Source organism: Hyaena hyaena, unplaced genomic scaffold (genome assembly GCF_003009895.1).
Source record: "Hyaena hyaena isolate Hyena2069 unplaced genomic scaffold, ASM300989v1 scaffold_235, whole genome shotgun sequence".
NCBI classification, from domain to species: Eukaryota; Metazoa; Chordata; class Mammalia; order Carnivora; family Hyaenidae; genus Hyaena; species Hyaena hyaena.
This window is the reverse complement of record NW_024080867.1, coordinates 1,565,680-1,586,410: the sequence shown is the minus strand read 5'-3', so window position 1 is coordinate 1,586,410 and position 20,731 is coordinate 1,565,680. Positions and strand designations below refer to the sequence as shown.

Below are 20,731 nucleotides of genomic sequence, written 5' to 3'. Positions count from 1 at the left end.
AGGGACGGGAAACAGGGATAAGGGCGGGCGGTGGGGAGGGGGAACCAAGGGGGCGGGAGAAAGGAGTGCGGGGGAGCAGGGAGACGAGGCGGAAGTCGAGGGGCCCCCGGGTGGAAGTGACGCTGCCCCCGCTGCCCAAAATGTCGGCGCCCAGAGGGAGGTGTAAGTAATTAAAGAGAAAAGCCGACTGACTTTCCCGGCCTCCTGGGGCCGCCCCAGGGCTCCGAAACACCCGCTCCGTGCGAGCGAGGTGGACTCGCCCGGCTGCGGGTCCCGCCTGACCTGCTCCCACCCCGGGCTTCCCGGGCCGCACCTTTTAGGGACAGGGGGGAGGGGTACAAAAGGCCGGTACTCAGGGCCTCGGTCCCAGAGCCGACAGGGGAGGGGGGGCCAGCCCTGCAGGCCACTGGGTGGGGAGGAGGCGGGGTTTAGTGGCGACAGGGGCGGAGCAACTGCGGGGAGGAGCTTCCAGGGAGGGCGTGGCTTATAGTGGAAATGGGCTGGGCTTAGTGGAGGGAACGGGACTGTGGGTAGAAATGGGAGGGTCTTAGCGATGGGTGGGGCTTGGTAGGGGGCGTGGCCGAAGGTGCTAGGGGGCCCCAGGATGAAGGGTGGAAGGGACTTACCTGGGGTGAGTAGGGGAATGGGGCTCAGGTGGACAGAGCTTAGAGTGGAAGGGGAGTAGTTTGTGCAGGAGTGGGCGCAGTGAGGCAACGGGATTTTGTCTAGTCTTAGTGGGAATAACAAGTCTTCAAGACGTAAGTGCAGTGAGTTGGAAGGCTGGGAAGGGGCTCCCTGGGGAAGGCTGAGTGGAGGGTCTTGCAAAGGATGGGGCTCCCCTACAGGCTAGGGGCAGACGACAACCTGTGTGGCGTCCTGGAGGCGCACCTTAGCGGAGAAGAGATGGTAGGACTTAGGGAGGAATCTCAGAAGAACTTAGCTGGTAGTAGTAAGAACAGCTTGCCTGTTGAACCTTTGCTGGGCCCCTGCCCGAGTCAGGGCACGGTGCGCACTGCCACAGTTTTGCTTGCTCCTCACCTCCACTTCATGAGGTAGGTACCCCTGTTATCCCCATTGTGCAGATGGACAGGCTCAGTTGGTTTCTTCAGAAGTTCCAGGACCAGTCCTGGGAGCCCTGGAAGGTCGACCAAGTGCACTTGGCCCCAAATCTTTGTCCCCCTCGTTCACTAGGAGTGTGAATCTTTTCCCGAAGACGACTTTCACTCTCGAAGAAGACTGGGAGGGACATTCAGTGGGGAAGGGACTTGTCAGAGAATCCGAGAGGCATCAGGAATGGTGTGGGGACTTTAGGAGGAGTGGGTGGGACCTGAGTGAGAGTGGGCGGGGCTTAGGGAGGAATATGGGGTCCAAGAAGGGGAGAGGCTTAAACGCCCTCGGGAGGGTATTAGCCACTGGAACTAATTAGGAGGATTGGCGGAGGAGCGGGAGAAGGGTTTGTAAGAGAGGAGGAGAGGCTTAATGGTGAGTGGTCGTGGCTTGGAGGTTGAGTGTAGCTCGGAGGGAAGCGGAAGTGTCCCCAGGGGACAAATAGTGGGTCCTGAGTCCAAGCAGCCTGATAGGACAGGGCTGATGGGGAGCTGACTGCTTCACCTGCCCTCCGTGTCTTCCCCTGCTCCAGAGAGAGCCTCCACTCGACACTGCCCTCGCACCACGCCACCATGGATGATGCCCCGCTGCCAGTGCCCCCGGCCCCCGCCCCGGCCCCCGCCCCTGCACCTCCTGCTGCTGCTCCCCGGGTCCCATTTCACTGCAGTGAGTGTGGCAAGAGCTTCCGCTACCGCTCGGACCTTCGGCGCCACTTCGCCCGGCACACTGCACTCAAACCCCACGCGTGTCCGCGCTGTGGCAAGGGCTTCAAACACAGCTTCAACCTGGCCAACCACCTGCGTTCGCACACCGGCGAGCGGCCCTATCGCTGCTCTGCCTGCCCTAAAGGGTTCCGAGACTCCACCGGCCTGCTGCACCACCAGGTGAGTCCCGCAGGCTGGGCTCAGGCTGGCCGCCCTGGGCTGGACACACTCTGGCAGCCACAGGCCCCGCTTTGGGCAGCGGACAGCGCTGTGCTTTCTCATTTAGTTTTACAGTTCAGTAGGCAGGCACTATCAACCAAAGGACTGGACGCTCAAAATCTGTCTCTAGTACTTCCAGGCTTTTAAACAAACCACAAGGGCCAATGTCTGTAAGGCACAGTCTTGCACAGTACACTGGCCACACTTCAAGTGCTCAATAGCCAGGTGTCGCTGGTGGCTGCCATATTCCCTGCCGTCAGTGAAGACACACGACATTTCCATCACTGCAGAAAGTTGTGTTGGTCAGTTCTTGTTCTAGAAGGTTGGACATTTACCTTGAAACGCCACCTCAGGGGATTATAAAAGACCTCTCCACCTCTTCCCAATATCCACCACCTTAGAGGAAGTCGGAAAGTTTATCAATAATAATCATACTTTGTAGGAATTGCGTACTTAGTGATGATTTGATCTTATACTCACAACGACGCTGTGAGATGGCACATCTTCTGGTGCCCATGTTACACAGGAGAAAAGCAGAGATGATGTTACTTGTCCCGTGTTCACTGAGAGGAGAAGGCGGAGCTGGGATTTGAACCCAGGTTTGTTAGTGCTCAGAACCCTAGTACCTAGGCATTCTCCCAGTCAGCCCCAGTCTCCTACGTGGGCTTGTTGAAAACGAGTAAGAGTTAGTGCGGAAGAATGGGAGGAAGCATTCTCCAGCCTAAAGGAACAGCACGTGCAAAGGTCCTGCGAGGGAAAGGGCAGAAAGAATGCCAACATGACCCAAATCAGAAGGCGAGGGAGGTGATGGAAGCTAGGTGAGGCCAGGTTCCAGAGTGCAGCAATCTGCCCTGCGGTCTGGACCCCGGGCCCTGATGCTGCGCTCCCCCTCCCGCCCTCCCAGGTCGTCCACACTGGCGAGAAGCCCTACTGCTGCCTGGTCTGCGAGCTGCGCTTCTCCTCACGCTCCAGCCTGGGCCGCCACCTCAAGCGCCAGCACCGCGGGGTGCTCCCGTCCCCGCTCCAGCCCGGCCCAGGCCTGCCCACCCTGAGCGCGCCCTGCTCCGTCTGCTGCAACGTGGGGCCCTGCTCGGCGTGCGGGGGTGCGGGGGCTGGTGGCGGGGACGGCCCGGAGGCGGCGGGTGCGGGCCCGGGCGGCTGGGGGCTGGCGGAGGCGGCGGCCGCGGCCGCGGCCTCTCTGCCCCCGTTCGCGTGCGGCGCCTGCGCGCGGCGCTTCGACCAGGGCCGCGAGCTGGCGGCGCACTGGGCTGCGCACACGGATGTGAAGCCGTTCAAGTGCCCGCGCTGCGAGCGCGACTTCAACGCCCCCGCGCTGCTCGAGCGGCACAAGCTGACGCACGACCTGCAGAGCGCGGGCGCGCCCCCCGCGCAGGCCTGGGCCGCGGGGCCGGGCGGCGGCGGCGGCGGCGGCGCCCGGCCGGCCTGGGACGGCGCGCTGCTCCTGGGCCGCGCGGGGGGCGGCGTGCCCGCGCTCCGCGGGCTGCTCCCCGAGGGCGCCGGCGAGGCCCCCGCGCCCGCGGCCGCGGCCGAGGCGTCGGAAGACACGCTGTACCAGTGCGACTGCGGGACCTTCTTCGCGTCGGCCGCCGCGCTGGCCAGCCACCTGGAGGCCCACTCGGGCCCCGCCACCTACGGCTGCGGCCACTGCGGCGCCCTGTACGCCGCGCTGGCCGCCCTGGAGGAGCACCGGCGGGCCAGCCACGGCGAGGGCGGCGCGGCCGAGGCGGCGCCCGCCGCCCCGGAGGGGGAGCCCGCGTCCGGCGAGGCCGCGTCCGGCTCGGGCCGGGGCAAGAAGATCTTCGGCTGCTCCGAGTGCGAGAAGCTGTTCCGCTCGCCGCGCGACCTGGAGCGGCACGTGCTGGTGCACACGGGCGAGAAGCCGTTCCCGTGCCTCGAGTGCGGCAAGTTCTTCCGCCACGAGTGCTACCTCAAGCGCCACCGGCTGCTGCACGGCACCGAGCGGCCCTTCCCCTGCCACATCTGCGGCAAGGGCTTCATCACGCTCAGCAACCTCTCTCGGCACCTGAAGCTGCACCGGGGCATGGACTGACACCGCCAGGCCGCGCCTCCGCCGGGCCGCCCCTCCCCGGGGAGGGGGGCTGGACTCGGGGCCCTGGCCGGGTCCGGATCCAGGTCCACGGGCCCCGCAGCGAGGGGACCCTGGCTGGAGAGACGGGGCCACCAGACGCCCACACAGGGCCCTGAGCTGGAGGGCAGCGAATACACGGAGAGATTCCTCAGCTCTGGGGTCCGGGGTCCAAGAAGAGACCCCTGAGCTTGAGGCCCCCGGAATACGTGCTGGGCATCCCCAAATCAATAGGCAGCCTCCAAGCTGTGGGGACCTAGCAATGAGAAATGGGTCGCCACAAGTACTTCTCGTCTTTTTTTTTGAGGGCCCTAATAATGAAAGATGGGCACCCTTCCCTCCAAGGGAAGGCTGCCCCCCTCCCTGAGAGCCATCATTCCCAACGACCTTGATCTGGAGAATGTGGGGGGGATCACGTCCCAGAATTTCCCTAGATCCCCTCCAAATGCTACCCACCAGTCAAGTGGTGCCCCCCCCCAAAACGGATATAGCCGGAATCTGCCTTCCCCCGCTCCCACCCCATTTCATTCCTGATGCTGAAAGAGGACCAGGGTAGATGTCCCCTGCCCTCACCCCCCTCCCCAATTAGGTCTCCTGCCCCTACTGCAGAATGGATCAACCCTAATGATCTTCCCCACCCCAACCACTAGAATAGGCTGGTTTGAAATCCCCCCTGCCTAGTAGGATGAACTGAATCAGATACACACCCCTGTCCACTGGAATGGGCTGGTCCAGACCGTGGCCCGCCCCCCACCCTCCTTAGGTGAATACAGCAGACACTCCTCCCTCGCCCTGGAGTGTGGGCCAGTCCACTTCATTCCCCATCCTGTGACCCATCTGAATGGGAGGTGGTGACACTGGGGTTTTCCTCTTACTCTGCTGTAGCACCTGTCCGTCTTCCCGTCTCTGTTGGTTTGTCTGTCTCTGTGTTCCCCTCAACCCCTAAGGGGAAGGGGGTTTGGCTAGGGGGTTCCCCCTGTGAGCCTCGACCTTGCCCCCTCACCTGCTCCCTAATGTCTCCAGGACCCCAATAAACCTCGTCCTGTCAGTCACTGCTGTCTCATTTTCTGATCCTTGGCTCCAGAGAGGTGGCGGTTTCTCCCTCCCCGATTAAGGACAGGCCCCCTGAATAAAGATCTTTCCTCCCTCCCTCCCTCCTGACCAATTTTGAGTCCTTTAGCGAGTGCATGACCATTAAAATCAGAAACGGCTTAAGTCTCATCTACATGGAACCCTGTCCTTTAAACACAAGATCCATCTCCAGTGGGCTAACCATACCCTTTAGAAACCATCAATCCCATAAGCCCTGCCCCCTAAAAACCAAATTGTCCCCTTAAAGAAAAGTTCTACCCCTAAGCAGAGCCCTATCTCTTACACTCCACCTCCAGGTGTCCAAGTATGTACCTTAGACGCTACATCCAACCCCTAGGATAGGATTCACCCATCAGGGATGGGGCCAGCCGTTCATATTGTCTTCCATGCTCTAGATTACATTCCTGTACCCAGTGCCTCTTCTGTGCCAGGCATTGCAGTCCTCTTTGGGGATCCAACAGCGAAGAAAATAACTCCTCGTGGGGTTTATATTTTTAGTGTGTGGGCGGTAGGGTGGAGAAAAGAGTAATAAAGAGTAGTTTTCAGATGGTTTTGAGCAGTCTGAAGGAGATGAGGAAAGGTGTCAAGAGAGTGAGTGGCTGAGAGACTGCCTTCTCAGTTCGGGTGTCCCGTGGGCTTGTCCACAGAGGTGACGTTTGATCTGAAACCTGAAGGGTGATGAGAGACCAGCAAGCAAGATGCCTGGGTGAGCACAGAGGGGGAAGGAGGAACTGAGGTTGAAGGGTCAGGTCACGCAGGGGCTGCTGGGCCCTCCAGGCCCTCGAAAGCAAGATTTCAATGTGGATGTGACCGCTCTTGCACTTTACAAAGTTCCCGCTGGCTGCTGAGTGAAGATTGGAGGGGTTCCATGGAGTCAGAAGATTTGCAGTCCAGCAGGAAAGATGGGGGGGGTGGGTAGACCTTAGTGGTGGAGAGAAACGGGTGGATTCGAAATGAATTCTATAGGTGGAACATGAAAGAGAGAGAGCACGAGAGAAAGAAGCCGAAAGGGAGGAATCAGAAGGGACTGGCTGGGTGGTGGGATTTTGTATTAAAGACAGAAAAGGGGAAGAACAAGTTTGGGTAGGGGCGAGGTCTTATGTGGATCAAGGATTCCATTTTGAGCTTCGTAAATATAAGATGCCAGGGAGACTGGCATGCTCTAATGTGGCTGAAGATGCGCATATCCCGTGAGGCAGTAAGCCCACTGCTAGGCACAAGCCCAGAGAAATTCCTTCGTCTGCACAGGGAGACACGTAGAGAAACATTCCCAGCAGCAAATCTGTACAGCCTCAAACTCTGAACAACTGAAACCTCATCGTTAGGGTCTGAATGTTTGCATCCCCATCAAAATCGACATGTTGAAACCCTAAAGCCCAATGTGACAGTATTTGGAGATGGAGCTTTTGGGAGGTGCTTAAGTCATGCGGGTTGCAGTTCTCAGGCATGGGATTAGTGTCCACATTCCAAAGGCTCCGGAGAGATCCCTAGCCCTTTCCACCATGTGAGGACGCAGCAAGAAGACAGTGGCCATAAACCCTGAAGAGAGCCTTCACCAGAAGGCAAGTATGCTGGCCCCTTGATCTTGGACTTCTGGCTTCCAGAACTGAGAATAAATTTCTGTTGTTTATAAGCTACTCAGTCTGTTTTTTTTGTTTGTTTGTTTGTTACAGCAGCCAGAACAGAATAAGACATCCATCAACAATATAGCAGGGCAATAAACAGTGCTCTATTATGCTATGGAATACTATACAGCAATGAAATGAAGGAGTGCAGAAATCCACAATTGCACGGATGAAAGTTACAAAGAAATTCAGTGCAAGAAGCCAAATACATGAAGTAGGATTCCATTTATAAAACATTCAAAAGCCAGCAAAACGGTAATATTGTTTAGGATGTATTGTGGGTAGTGAACCATCTAGAAAAACCCGGAAAGATTTTCCCAGCACACTCAGAACAGTGGGGCTGGATGGGTTAAGCTAATCTTCTATGGACTCTGGGATGGGAGCTAACATTCCACGTCTCAATCTGGTGATCCACTGATAATTCTTTGCTAACTGTGCGTTTGTGTCGTGCCTTTTTAGTCTATGAGTCGTATATCTCACCAGAAAAAAATGTAAAGGAGGAAGACATATATTTTGGCGGAGAGAAAACAAGAAGACATTTTTTTGCCTGCAGATCCACAATTGCCCATTTGAAGGCTCCCGGTCAGCTGCTGGGGAGGCTCAACCTTAGAGAGACTTCCTCTCCTCTCTGCCACCCGCGAACCAGGAACCAGGAACCAGGAACCAGACCCATCCCCTGGGGCCAAAAACTGTTTTGGAGAAACAAGACCCGCCCTCTTAGATTCAGGCACCGCCCCAGAGACAAGACCCGCCCACGTGGAGACCTGCTCGGCCTGGAGCACGGGGGGTCTGGAAAGGAGCCAGGTTGTCATGGAGACGGATTAACGAGGAGGGCCCTGTGGAGGCTGAAGCTCCGCCCACCTCACCTCCAGTCCCACCCTTTCCCTTCTGAGACAATAGCGAAGGGGACTCGCCCGTTTCCCCCAGGCTCGATCCTGTACCTAACTCCTCTCACTGTAGCCCCATCTCATAGATGTGCTAACTGAGGCTCCGAAGGGGGGAGGCAGGATCTCTCTCTCTCTTCAGGGAGCCAATTACTGGGCTGAAGCTGACGACCCCCTCGCAGCTGATCAGTGGAGCCAGCCACCTGCACGCTCACCTGAGCTCCTCATTGCCCCACCGCCTCAGCCTTCTCCCCTCAGGGTGCCCCCTCTCCGGAAGCCCCAGCGGCGCCCCTCCTCACTCCTCATCCACTTTTCTGTGCGCGGCTTCGTGCTGACGGGTGGGCATTTCAGCAAACCGGCCAAGCAGACGCTTGCCCTCAGGGAATTATTTCTATTCCGGTGGAGGGGGGGGATAAGCAATCAGTGGGTAATCCACGAGTAGCCCAATGCTGCTTTGCGAGAGGAGCAGGTTGAAAATTAAGGCAGGGTAAGGACCAGAGGGTGACGGGAGGGCTCTTTTAGCTACGGCGGACGGGAGAGGTGTCTCTGAGGACAGCTGAAAGAAATGATGGGAATAAGGGAAACTTTATGGAAGTCTAGGGACAGGGCATTTCGGGGAGGGAGAACGGCACGTTCAAAGGCCCTGGGGTCCACAGAGAGCAAAAAGGGTGGTGTGGCTGGAACAGAGAGCGAAGCAGGGCTCAGAGAGAGGTGGCAGTCAGTTGAGTGAGGAAGGCTCCAGGGGCCTTACAGGGAGGGGTGAGGAACGCGGGAGGAAGGGATGAGGAGCACTGGAGGCTGTTCAGCGCTGGAGTGACAGGCTGTGATTTCTGGCTGCGGGAAACTGTCCGGGAGGTAGAGGGACTGCAAGCCGGAGAGCCAATGAGGAGGCAGTTGCAGTGGGCCTGGCCCCCAGGAGTGCAGCCCTGAGTCAGCGCCAGGTCCCGCTCCCTGCCCTGGAGGCCTTCTCTCTCACCTGGGCCCTCGCCCCCCACCCCTGCTCCCAGCCTGGGTCTCCCCTGCATCCGGCGGGGCCTCCACGCGGGTCCCACAGGAATTTCTCTGAAACACTAATCGGATCATGTGACTCTCCAGCTTAAAACCTTGTCAATGGCTTCTCAGTGCACTAGGAATGCGTCCAGCATTCAGCCTGGGCTCAGAGGGGACCCAGCGGCCCGTGCAGCTCCCGGCCTCTCTCCACGGCGCTGCCGCCTCTGACGTCCCAATCCACGGCCCTGCCCCAAGACCCCCACCCCGCCCCACCCAAACCATGCTGTTCTCCCTGCTTGACGTTTCATTTCCCACTTCTCCATTCCTGAATTTTCCTTCCTCCCTTTTTTTTTAAGGAAAAAAAATGTTAAGCCTTTAAAACATAGATAATGAAATAGTCACACAGAACCCCCTAGTTATAGACTCAGAAGAACTGGAAACAGCCATTCAGACAAAAACGTATTCTCAAACATTCATAACAGCGCTATTCACAATAGCAAACAAAGGCAGAAATGACCCAAATGCCCATGGACAAATGGGACCGACAGAATGCGGTCTACCCACGCAGCGGAGTATTATTCAGCCACGAAAAGGAAGGACATACTGATACATGCCACAACATAGATGAATCCCGACATGCAAAGTGAAAGAAGCCAGTCAGAAAAGATCACGTATGGCGTGGCTCAGTCGAGGTGAAATGTCCACAGTAGGCAAGGCCACGGAGACACAGAGCTGACCACTGGCGGCCAGGGGCTGGGAGGGGAGGGAATGGAGAATGACTGCCTCACGGATCTAGATTTCTGTTTCGGGAGACGAAAAAGTTCTGACACTAGATGTTGGGATGGTTGCATGACATCGAGAAGGTACTTAGTGCCACTGACATCCATGCCACACCGACCCCAATTACCATCAGCTTCGAAACATTAGAGATACCCTCACTCTCCACAGGCGCCGCTTGGATCTGATTGCTTCTCCCTGCTAAAAAGTACCCCCTACCCCGGGGCACCAGGGTGGCACAGTTGGTTAAGCCTCTGACTTTGGCTCGGGTCATGATCTCAAGGTTTGTGACTTCAAGCCTGCGTCAGGCTCTGCGCTGACAGCTTGCAGCCTGCTTCAGATCTGCCTCCATCTCTCTGCCCCTCCCTTCCTCGCTCTCTGTCTCTCTCTCAAATATAAAAAATAAAACAAAAAGGTACCCAACCCAAATTTGGTGCTTGTTATTTCTGTGGTATTTTTAGACTTTCACTCATATGTACATATCCTTTAAAAAGTATGGGGCGCCTGGGTGGCTGAGTCGGTTAAGCGTCCGACTTTCGCTTAGGTCATGATCTCACGGTTCGTGGGTTCGAGCCCCGCGTCGGGCTCTGTGCTGACTGCCGGCTCAGAGCCTGGAGCCTATTTCAGAGTCTGTATCTTCCTCTCTCTCTGACCCTCCCCTGCTCATGCTGTCTCTCTCTCTCTCTCCTAGAAATAAATAAAAATATTTTTAAAAAAGTAGTATTATTGGCCAGGTGCTTTTAAAAATCAAGCTGTAGGCCTCTGTCATCTGTCCCATCTCGTTGTGAAATGCAGACTCCCAGAGACTCATTTAGCTTTGAAATGTTTTAGTACCTCACTTTACCATTCTTTAAAATGGGAGTAGGGGCACCTGGGTGGCTCAGTGGATTGAGTGTCTGATTTCGGTTCAGGTCGTGATCTCATGGTTCATGGGTTTGAGCCCCACATCGGGCCCTGCCCTGACAGCTCGGAGCCTGGCGCCTGCTTCGGATTCTGTGTCTCCCTCTCTCTCTGCCCCTCTGCTGCTCACACTCTTTCTCTCTCTCTCAAAAATAAATAAACATTTACAAATAAAAGAAAATAAAATGGGAGAATAATGTGACCCACTTCATAAGGCAAGGAGAAACAACTAGGTTTGTATTTGCAAGGCACTTACAAGGCTACGTTATTAGTAATTTTCATTTTATTTATTTTATTACCCTCCCCCACCCATTTATTTCTTGTACCTTTACTTTCTTGAATATGGAACATATTCACATGGTTTCAAATTCAAAAAGTAGGAAAGGATAGAGTGTAGTAAGTTTCAGTTCTGGGAGTTAGACAATGTTGCTAGTTTCCTGTCTTCTCAGACGCAAACCACTGATAAGCACAGATAGTTAGAACAGGTTACAGACTGTTTTCCACCTGCCTTTTCCCTGCCTTCCCTTCACGTTATCACTTGGAGCCTTTCATATTTTTACCCAGCAAGTTTCTTCATCCTATGATGATGATGATGATGACGGCGATGACGACGACACATAGCATTCCGCTGAGCTGATCAATCATGACTTATCACTTGAATCCCCTACCCATGGGCATTTAGCCCATCTCCAGTCTTCTGCAGTGCTGTGCAATACTGCACCGATTAACCCGGTACAGATGTCATTTTGCATGTTTCCAACTAGGTCTACTGACAGATAAACTCCTGGAATTGCTCACTTGTTCAGGTTGTTCCAAATTTCACCCACCCTGGGGTGCCTGGGGGGCTCAGTCTGTTAAGCACCTGACTTTGGCTCAGGTCATGATATCACGGTTCGTGGGTTTGAGCCCTGCGTCGGGCTCTGTGCTGACAGCTCAGAGCCTGGAGCTGCTTCAGATTCTGCGTCTCCCTCTCTCTCTCTGACCTTCCCCTGTTCATGCTGCTTCTCTCTCAGAAATAAATAAAACATTAAAAAAAAAAAAGAATAAATACAGGTCAAACTTGAGTCTCCCCAGCCATGTATAAGAGGTCCCGTTTCCCACACTCTTGCCAATAATGTTGAGCATGTATTTCACCTTAAACAACCAGCGACTGGCTGCGGGCACACCTCCACGGCACACCTTTTCTGCTCAGCTTCAGGTATTCGCGATGTCGTGTGGAGGCATATGTCTTTCTCCTTCCATTCACTCAGCCTTCTTGTCCCCAAGTCTTTCATCCAGCAAGTTTCAGCTGAAACAGTGTTGCCTCCTGGGAGACCTTGAGGACGGCTCTCGCCCCAGTGTGGGATCAGCTTCGTGCCGTCTCTGTTCTCTGAGTTCCCACCAAACCCTCTTTCCTGCGCCAGAGCACATTTCCCAGGAAGGCAATCAGATCTGTGTCTGGCTGCGACCTCCGTCAGACGGTGAGCTTCCTGCACACAGGGTCCAGTGGCCTCTGTCTTTGTCACTGAAGCTCCAGCACCAAGGACAGAGCCAGCCCATAGTAGGTGCTCAGTAGATCTCCGCAGCTTAGGATGGAGTCAGTATGTGTAGCAAGATATATATGCAGACCGCACTTACAGTAGCTGCTCAGTACATAGTGGTCTCAGGAGCTAATGAACGTGCGCGGGGCTTATCACGGAGGGGGACACTGAGGCCAGGAGAAGGGGACATCGCTTGCTCGGGCAGCCACGCGATGGCTGGACTCAGGTTCTGGTCCAGAGTGCTCCCACTTTCCCTGAGGCCTCTGCCACCGCCTCTTTCATCGCGGTCCCCTGGCACCCCGTCGCCCGGCACAGTGCCTGGCACAGACAGGACCCGATAAATGTGTATTTGTTGAAGCCATGAATGAATATGTGTGTCTGTTGGGGTGGGGAGGGGGGCCGGACCCGGCCTCCCAGGCCCACAGCCCCCTCCCCGAGCAGGACCCAGGAATCCAAGCCGCCCTCCCTCCCCGCCCCCTGGGTCCCCTCGACCTCCCGCTTCCGGCTTCCCAGCCAGTCTTTCCTCTTTGGGGCTCCGTGGAAAGGCCGGTTTCCGGGGGGAAGGCTTAGGCGGTGACACCGAGCCCAGCCTCCTCCACCCCCCACCACGCTCGGGCCCTCCTTCCCTCCCCGCCGCCACCGTCCGCGTTTGGCCGGCCTCGGGGAAGGAAGAAAGGAGCGAAGGAGGCGGAGGTAAGAACCCGGCGCCCGGAGATCAGGGCCCAGGCCCCGGGCCCCGAAATCGGCGAGGCCTCGGCTTGCGGCCCCAATTCTGCTGATCAGGCCTGCGGGGAACCGCAAGCTGGGCCCAGGGGGAGATCGCCCCCCCCCTTGGGGACCTAGGGCTCTGCACCCCAGCAGCCTTGGTGGGGGGCAGGCGTCCAGGGGCCTGGCCCCCAGCTGCCTCCTCCCTGGAGCATTCCAGGAGCTGAGCCCCCACCCTCCTCCTCTCCCTTGTGTTAGGAGCCCAGCCCCCTCCCTCAATCCTCTCTGCCGCGGGGACCCAGGAATCCATACCCCTTCGGCACAGAAGAGGATCCCAGCCACCTCCCAGACCTGGTCCCAGGCCCGGCGCCACCTCTCCCAGCCCCAGGAGGCCGGCCGCCCAGCCTTCTCTCTAGCCAGGAGTCTGGGCCAGCCCTCCTCCCCCTGGCCTCTCCCAGACCCTGGTCTGGGCACCCCCATTCCATTTCCGGGGCCTCGCAGTGTCGAGTTCCTCCCCCTCCACTCGGGCACCACAGGCTGGTTCCCAGCCCCTCCCTAAAGGCTCCAGCCGGGCCCTGGAGAGGCAGCACTTGGCTCCCTGTCTCCTCCCCGGCCCTGACTCTGCCTGGCTGTGTCTCCCCACTCCCACCCTGCTGTGGCTCTCTGATCTCTGTGTCTGCTCCCTCTCCCCCTGAATCTCTTTGTTTTGTCTCCATCTCTGTCTCTGCTGGGAGTTCCCATCTCTCTCTGCTGTCTCCCGCCACCCTGGCCGACGCTTCTGCTGCCCTCTGTCCTCTGTCCCCAAGTCCGTCTCCCCTCTGTCTTCTTCCGGCTTTCCGGCGCTCTGCTCTGCCTGGCTGAATGTCTGACCCTGTCTGCACCTCCGTGTCTCTCTGTCTCTGCTTCTCTGCCTCCCTGCACACATCGCCCTCTACACCCAGCACCCTCCCCACAACGTCTCATTGTCTCCCCTCTCTCCCTACAGGCATGGATCCGCAGCCGCCTCCACCCGCCCAGGGCAGCCCCCCTCACCGGGGCCGGGGCCGGGGCCGCGGGCGCGGCCGGGGTCGGGGCCGGGGCCGGGGCCGGGGGGGCGCCGGAGCCCCCCGGGCCCCCCTGCCCTGCCCCACCTGCGGCCGCCTCTTCCGCTTCCCCTACTACCTCTCCCGGCACCGGCTGAGCCACTCGGGGCTCCGGCCCCACGCCTGCCCGCTGTGCCCCAAGGCCTTCCGCCGGCCCGCGCACCTGTCGCGCCACCTGCGCGGCCACGGGCCGCAGCCCCCGCTGCGCTGCGCCGCGTGCCCGCGCACCTTCCCCGAGCCCGCGCAGCTGCGGCGCCACCTGGCCCAGGAGCACGCGGGCGGCGAGGTCGAGCTGGCCATGGAGAGGGCGGCCAAGGAGGCGGCCGAGGCCGGCCGGGGCGCGCAGGCCGCCGGCGCCGAGCAGCCCGGGCCCGCGGCCGCGGGGGCCGCCGACCAGGAGGCCGCGTGGCCCGACGCGTGGCCCGCGGGGGAGCCGGCCCCGCCGGCCGCGCCCGCCAGCACCGAGCCCCGCGAGCCGCGGGAAGAGGAGGCCGAGGCCGGCGCGGCCGAGCTGCGGGCCGAGCTGGCGCTGGCGGCCGGGCGTCAGGAGGAGAAGCAGGTCCTGCTCCAGGCCGACTGGACGCTGCTGTGCCTCCGCTGCCGCGAGGCCTTCGCCACCAAGGGCGAGCTCAAGGCGCACCCGTGTCTGCGCCCCGAGGGGGAGCAGGAGGGCGAAGGGGGGCCCCCGCCGCGCCCCAAGCGCCACCAGTGCTCCATCTGCCTCAAGGCCTTCGCCCGGCCCTGGTCGCTGTCCCGCCACCGGCTGGTGCACTCCACCGACCGGCCCTTCGTGTGCCCGGACTGCGGCCTGGCCTTCCGCCTCGCCTCCTACCTCCGCCAGCACCGCCGCGTGCACGGCGCGCTCAGCCTCCTGGCGCCGCTGGCCCCGGCGGGCAGGAAGGACGACAGGGCCGCGGGCGCACGGACCTCGGGGAAGGGGCCCGAGGGGGGCGAGGCGGCCGAGCGCGGGGGCGCCTCGGAGGGCGGGGAAGGCGGGCAGAACGGAGGGGACGCCGCCCCGGCGCGGCCCCCCGCCGGGGAGCCCCGCTTCTGGTGCCCCGAGTGCGGCAAGGGGTTCCGGCGCCGGGCGCACCTGCGGCAGCACGGGGTGACCCACTCGGGGGCGCGCCCCTTCCAGTGCGTGCGCTGCCAGCGCGAGTTCAAGCGCCTGGCCGACCTGGCGCGCCACGCGCAGGTGCACGCGGGCGGCCCGGCCCCGCACCCCTGCCCGCGCTGCCCGCGCCGCTTCTCGCGCGCCTACAGCCTCCTGCGCCACCAGCGCTGCCACCGCGCGGAGCTGGAGAGGGCGGCCGCGCTGCAGGCGCCCCCGCCGCCCCCGCCGCCGCCCGCCGCGCCCGAGGACGCGCAGGGGCTCCCGCTGCCCGTCGCACGCATCAAGGAAGAGCCGCCCTCCCCGGGGACCCCACCCCGGTCGCCGCCCCCCGCGCCCCCCGTCTTCCTCAGCGCCTCCTGTTTCGACAGCCAAGACCATTCAGCCTTCGAGATGGAGGAGGAGGAGGTCGACAGCAAGGCTCACCTGCGCGGCCTGGGCGGCCTGGCCTCCTGACCTCCACACCCAACCCTCCGCCCCTCCATTTGGCTCCCGGTTTGCAATACGGAGGGGGGACGTCCGAGAGTAGGCGCCTCCTCTGTCCACCCAGCCCTCCCCTTCCAGCCCTCAACACTAAGGGGGGTGGGCCCTGGACCGCCCCGCCCTCCCCATCGCCCGCCCCCAGGCCCCCGGACGCTGGTTAGGAACCGCTTGCCCAGCAGGCGTCTGAAGGCAGTACACTCAGAGAAAAGGAGGCGGAGAAAACTGGCCAGAGAGATGGAGACTGGGGGGGGGGGGGGTCCCCTGCCTGGCTGTCCCTCACCATGCACACTGGACACCGTCACCTCTTTGGAACTGCCAGACCCTGGGGGTCCCCAGTGAGCAAAGGTCCATCCCTGTCCCTTTGTCTGTCTGTGAATAAATGTGAGTTCGTGAAAAAGGAGAGTGAGGCCGTCTATGGGGAGCTGCAGGCGGGCCCCGGGGGGAGCTGGGATTCGTCCAGCCGACTCTGAGCTTGGGTTCCAAGGAGGAAGGATCCAGACTCACATCAGGGAATGGGAGGGAGGGGCTCAGCCAGCAAGAGACTCGTGAAGAAACGGGAGGGAAACAAGCCAGGTTACCCGTGGCCCAGGCATCTTCGGGGCGCCCCGTGCCCCCTTGTGCACTGTCTGCATGTATTCCTCTTTTTTAGAGTTTTTTTTTTTTTTTTTTTGAGAGAGACAGAGACGGCACGAGTGGGGGAGGGCCAGAGAGAGAGAGCGCGAGAGAATCCCAAGCAGGCTCCCTGCCAGCGCAGAGCCCAACAGGGACTCAGACTCAGAAACTGAGATCAGGACCTGAGCCGAAACCGAGAGGTGGGTCGCTTAACCGACTGAGCCCCCGGGTGCCCCTCTGCACGCACTCCTTCAGCAAACACTGACCAGGCCCAGCGAGGGGCCCTGGGGGTGCCGGAGAGGAGAAAACCACCGCCCCCTGTAGATCCGCACCGTCCAATAGAGTTTAGCCACCAGCCACGTGTGGCCATTTCCATTTAGATTTAGAATAAGTAACTTCATTTAAAATAAAATACTTAAAAACGAATACAAGTTCAGCTCCTCAGTCACACTGTTTCCAGTGTTCAGGGGCCCCGTGTGGCCGGCGGCTAGGGCTGCCCTGTTGGACAGCACAGATCCAGAACATTCTATCATTCCAAGAAGTTACCTTGGGACAGAGCTGGTCCAGATAACAAACCGACCTGCCTTAGAACACCGGTATCGGTAAGGGTTACTGAGAAAGCCACGCGGCACTGTGACGAGTGAGCATGGTGGGGACAGCAGGCCCTCTGGTGAGATGACCTTGACCTGGATGGAGACCCGGTGGAGGAAACAGCAGGGACAGAGGCTGTGAGGTGGGTTGGTGCTGCATGTTTGAGAAACCACAAGGAATTGGGGGTCGGAGTTGGGAAGTGTCATTTTCTGCAAACAAATGTGTGTTGTTGTGTTATTTGCCCCCACCCATTTGTTTGGGTCTTAAGGAGTGAGGTGTGTCCAAGCCAATCTTCCTAAAACCCCTTCTGTTGACATCCTGCCTTCCTCCAGCACCTTCACTGGCTCTCTCTTGCCCCTTTGCAAACAATGATAGCCACCACTTAGGTATCTTTATGCCTGTAAGGCCAGGAAAAGAGGGGCGACATATCCTGGCTTTCCAGGGCAACGAATGGGAGACAAGGTCATGCTCTGGTGTGACGGAAATGCCAGGCGGAGGCAGGGATGGACAGAGGGAAGCCAGAAGGACAGAGGTTGAGGGTCTAGGAAGGGAGATGATTGACGCAGAGCTTTGCAGGATTCCCCTTGTCAAAGATGTAACACATCTTGGCTGAGTCTTTGAGACAGCGCCTGGCACATAGTAGGGATTCAATACATGTTCATCTGTGTGATTATCGCTGCACCACCCAGGCCTGGATGCTGGGGGTAGAGTGACAAGTGAGAGCCACTTGGTTACCAGCCTTGTGGAACGTAAGACCAGCAGACGACACGGACCATAATCAAATATTGGGACAAATAAATTGGGATTTCCTAATGAGACAGTTCTCCGACAAACTAGATCCTGTAACTAGGTGTGAGGAGCTGGGGAGCTGGGGGTGCTTTCATGCCATCAAGGCTACTTCCCTCCCCAGGAACCTTCAGCGGCTCCCTATTACCACATCCAAACACGGGCTCCCATTGAGTGAGAACCTACCAGGGCCAGACACCTTCTCGGCACAATCACGCTGGATACAACTCGTGAGGGACGGGATTATACCCACTTTACAGAAGGGCAAACGGATTAAAGCGAACTTATTTGTCCTACTTTTGGAAATCACTACCATGAATCAAGCCCTTTGTATTCAAGGAGGTACTTTGTGGAAAAGGGTGAAAACAGTGGCTGCCATCAGGGAGGGAGTCATTGCTGCTGCTGCTTTGTTGTTTTCCAAGGCTGGTATAGACAGGGTCTCGGGGAATGCTCACCTCTCCATTGGGAATTAGGAAACATCCTCACCCTTTTCTAGGGGCAAAACAGCATTCAGAGAGGGAGTCCCTTTTCTAAAATCTCATAGCTAGGATATGGTGGGCGTGGAATTTGAACCCAGGTTGAACCAGCTCCACACCATGAATACCCTTAACTATGCCAATATAACCCTTGGGATCAGCGCCCACGCACACAGTCCCCTCCTTACATGCATCCCCGTCTCCAGGCCCTAAGGCATCAGACCCTCACCCCTCCACGGGTTTGCTCACCATCTGCCCCCCCCCACACACACACACTTACTCTGCCTTGAGGGTCTGCTGTATCCAGAGAGAAACATTCCTAGAAAAAAATACAGAACTTAGGGTGAGAAAAGTTCTCTAAAGCTGAAGCCCAGTTCTCCCATTTTGCAGACGAGAAAACTGATGTGTGGGACAGACACAGGAAATGATAAGACGCCCATGTGGTTATTACTCTTAGGAGGTAATAGTACGTGGTGTTCATGAGTCAAACCCTGTAGCTTAGTCGTTCCTTGTGCTGAGCATTTTACATTCATGACTTCAATCACATGTGTTCATAATCATACAAAACACATTTCTTGAGTGTTTACCCTCATCTGTTTCTAAAGGGATGACATGGATTAGGTCATTTAATCTTTTTTTTTTCTTTTAGGTCATTTAATCTTTACAATATCAATAGATAGATACTGTTATGGGCTCCAATTTTTTTCTTTTTTTTAATTTTTAAAATGTGTATTTGTTTTTGAGAGAAAGAGAGAGAGAGAGAGAGAGAGCAGGGAAGGGCAGAGAGAGAGGGAGACACAGAATCCGAAGCAGGCTCCAGGCTCTGAGCTGTCAGCACAGAGCCTGACATGGGGCTCGAACCCACAGTGAGATCATTGCCTGAACCAAAGTCAGACACTCAACCAACTGAGCCACCCAGGCACCTTTCCAAGTTTTTTTTTTTTCTTTAAAAATTTTATTGAGATATCATTTGTCTCCCATAGAATTTGCTCATTTTAAGTGCACAACTAACTCAAAGACTTTTAGTAAGTTTACAGGATTGTGCAACTATCACCAAAATCAAAGGTTAGGACATGTCCAGAATCTCCAAAACTCTCCTGTGCCCGTTAATATTCACTTCCCTTCCCCACCCTCAGCCCCAGGCAACCATGAGTCTCCTGTGTCTTGACAGATTCACCCTTCCTGGACAGTTCCTATAAATGGATCATAGTGTGTGGCCTTCCATGTCTGGCTTTGTTCACTAAATACTGTCTTTACGGCTCATCTACACCGCACGTTTTATCCGCACTCCATTCCTTTTTGTGTCTGAGTAACATTCCCTTGTCTGGATATTTTGCATTTTGTTCACCCTTTCATCTGCTGATGGACATTTGAGTTTTGTCTGCGCTTCAGCCGTTATGAATAATGCTGCTATGAACATGAATGTACTATCCTTCCTCTGGACATAGATTTTATTCTCTTGGGCAGACTCTCAGGAGCAGAATTGTTAGGCTCTGTGAGACACTCATCACTCTATCAGGGATAGATGAGGCTCCCCATGGGGGCCCCATCATCCGGAGAAGGAAGCTCAGGCAGTAAGTTGACACGCCCAGGTCTCTTGGCTCCTAAGGAGCAGATCTGTAAACATCTCCAGGCATTGCAATTCCAAAGCCTGTGCTCTTAGCTCTTACACAAAGACTCATTCTTACCTATTCATTCATTCATTCATCCTAAAACTCTTTTCTTTAAATCTTTGTTTGTTGGGGCGCCTGGGTGGCTCAGTCTGTTGAGCGGCCGACTTTGGCTCAGGTCATGATCTTACGGTTCGTGGGCTCGAGCCCCGCATCAGGCTCTGTGCTGACAGCTCAGAGTCTGGAGCCTGCTTCGGATTCTGTGTTTCTCTCTCTCTGACCCTCCCCTGTTCATACTGTCTCTCTCTCTCTCTCAGAAATAAATAAAAAAACATTAAAATTTTTTAAATGATCGTTTATTATTATTTATTTATTTATTTATTTATTTATTTATTTATTTTTGGGAGAGAGAGGGCAGGGAGAGGCAGAGAGAGAGGGACACAGAGGACCTGAAGCAAGCTCACACTGTCAGTGCAGAGACTGATGTGGGGATAGAACCCTTGAACCAGGAGATCATGACCTGAGCAAATTCGGATGCTTAATGGACTGAGATTAATGGACTACCCAGGCGTCCCCACCCTAAAACTCTGCTGAGCACTTGGCTATGTGCAAAGTACTGTGCTAGAGGTGGGGAAGACACAGACAAAGTTACATTTTGGTGGCAGGCACAGATAGACAAATATACTCAGGACACTGATTCAGCAGGTAGTCAGTCATTGAGCCCCCACTATGTGCTGGGCTCTGTCCTAGGTGCTGATCCCTCACTTGTTAATGAAACCCACACAAATCCCTGCCCACATGGGGTTTCCGTGGTAGAGGCAGGAGACAGACACAAAACCAAACAAACCCAGTAATTCACATAAAACATCTTAGTGGGGGCGCCTGGGTGGCTCCGTCAGTTAAGCATCCAACTCTGGGTTTTGGCTCAGGTCATGATCTGGCAGCTCATGAGATCGAGCCCCACATCAGGCTCTATGCTGACAGTGTGGAGCCTACTTGGGATTCTCTCTCTCTCTCTCTCTCTCTCTCTCTCTCTCTCAAATCAAATAGGTAAACTTTCATAAAACTATAAAAAATAATAAAAGAAAGCATCTTAGGAGGGGACTCATGCAGGAACTGATGAAGACAGGTCCCAGGGGAGGGCACAGCTGGTGTGAAGGCTTTGGCGGGAAGGTGACTGGTCTGTTCAGGGAGGACAGAGACCACCAGGAAGGAGAGAGAAGGAGGGAGAGAGCGGGGAGAAGATCAGGGAGCGTCTGGGGGTACAGATCTGGTAGAGAAACCACTAGGACTCTGATTTCTACTCTACTGAGTTGGGAAGAGAGCCCGGGTAGGAATCATGAGGAGGCT

General features: G+C 57.0%; 2 protein-coding genes across 4 annotated transcripts; both read left to right on the top strand.

The window, feature by feature from the left end:
• Positions 1 to 116: 116 nt before the first annotated feature.
• On the top strand, positions 117 to 5,189 carry FIZ1 (FLT3 interacting zinc finger 1). Of its 2 annotated transcripts, none has more exons than XM_039244030.1 (3): positions 117 to 162; positions 1,640 to 1,991; positions 2,935 to 5,189. In XM_039244030.1, exons 2-3 carry the CDS (start codon positions 1,680 to 1,682, stop codon positions 4,099 to 4,101), a joined length of 1,479 nt encoding a protein of 492 aa, XP_039099961.1. In that variant the 5' UTR covers positions 117 to 162; positions 1,640 to 1,679; the 3' UTR covers positions 4,102 to 5,189. The 2 variants fall into 2 exon arrangements, with proteins under 2 accessions (XP_039099961.1, XP_039099960.1); XM_039244029.1 differs by lacking the exon at positions 117 to 162 and adding an exon at positions 645 to 1,052.
• A 7,346-nt stretch (positions 5,190 to 12,535) lies between these two features.
• Positions 12,536 to 15,703, top strand: ZNF579 (zinc finger protein 579). 2 transcript variants are annotated; one of them, XM_039244033.1, is made up of 2 exons: positions 12,536 to 12,618; positions 12,889 to 15,703. In XM_039244033.1, exon 2 carries the CDS (start codon positions 13,492 to 13,494, stop codon positions 15,277 to 15,279), a length of 1,788 nt encoding a protein of 595 aa, XP_039099964.1. In that variant the 5' UTR covers positions 12,536 to 12,618; positions 12,889 to 13,491; the 3' UTR covers positions 15,280 to 15,703. The 2 variants fall into 2 exon arrangements, with proteins under 2 accessions (XP_039099964.1, XP_039099965.1); XM_039244034.1 differs by having other exon boundaries at positions 12,555 to 12,618; positions 13,616 to 15,703.
• Positions 15,704 to 20,731: the final 5,028 nt, after the last annotated feature.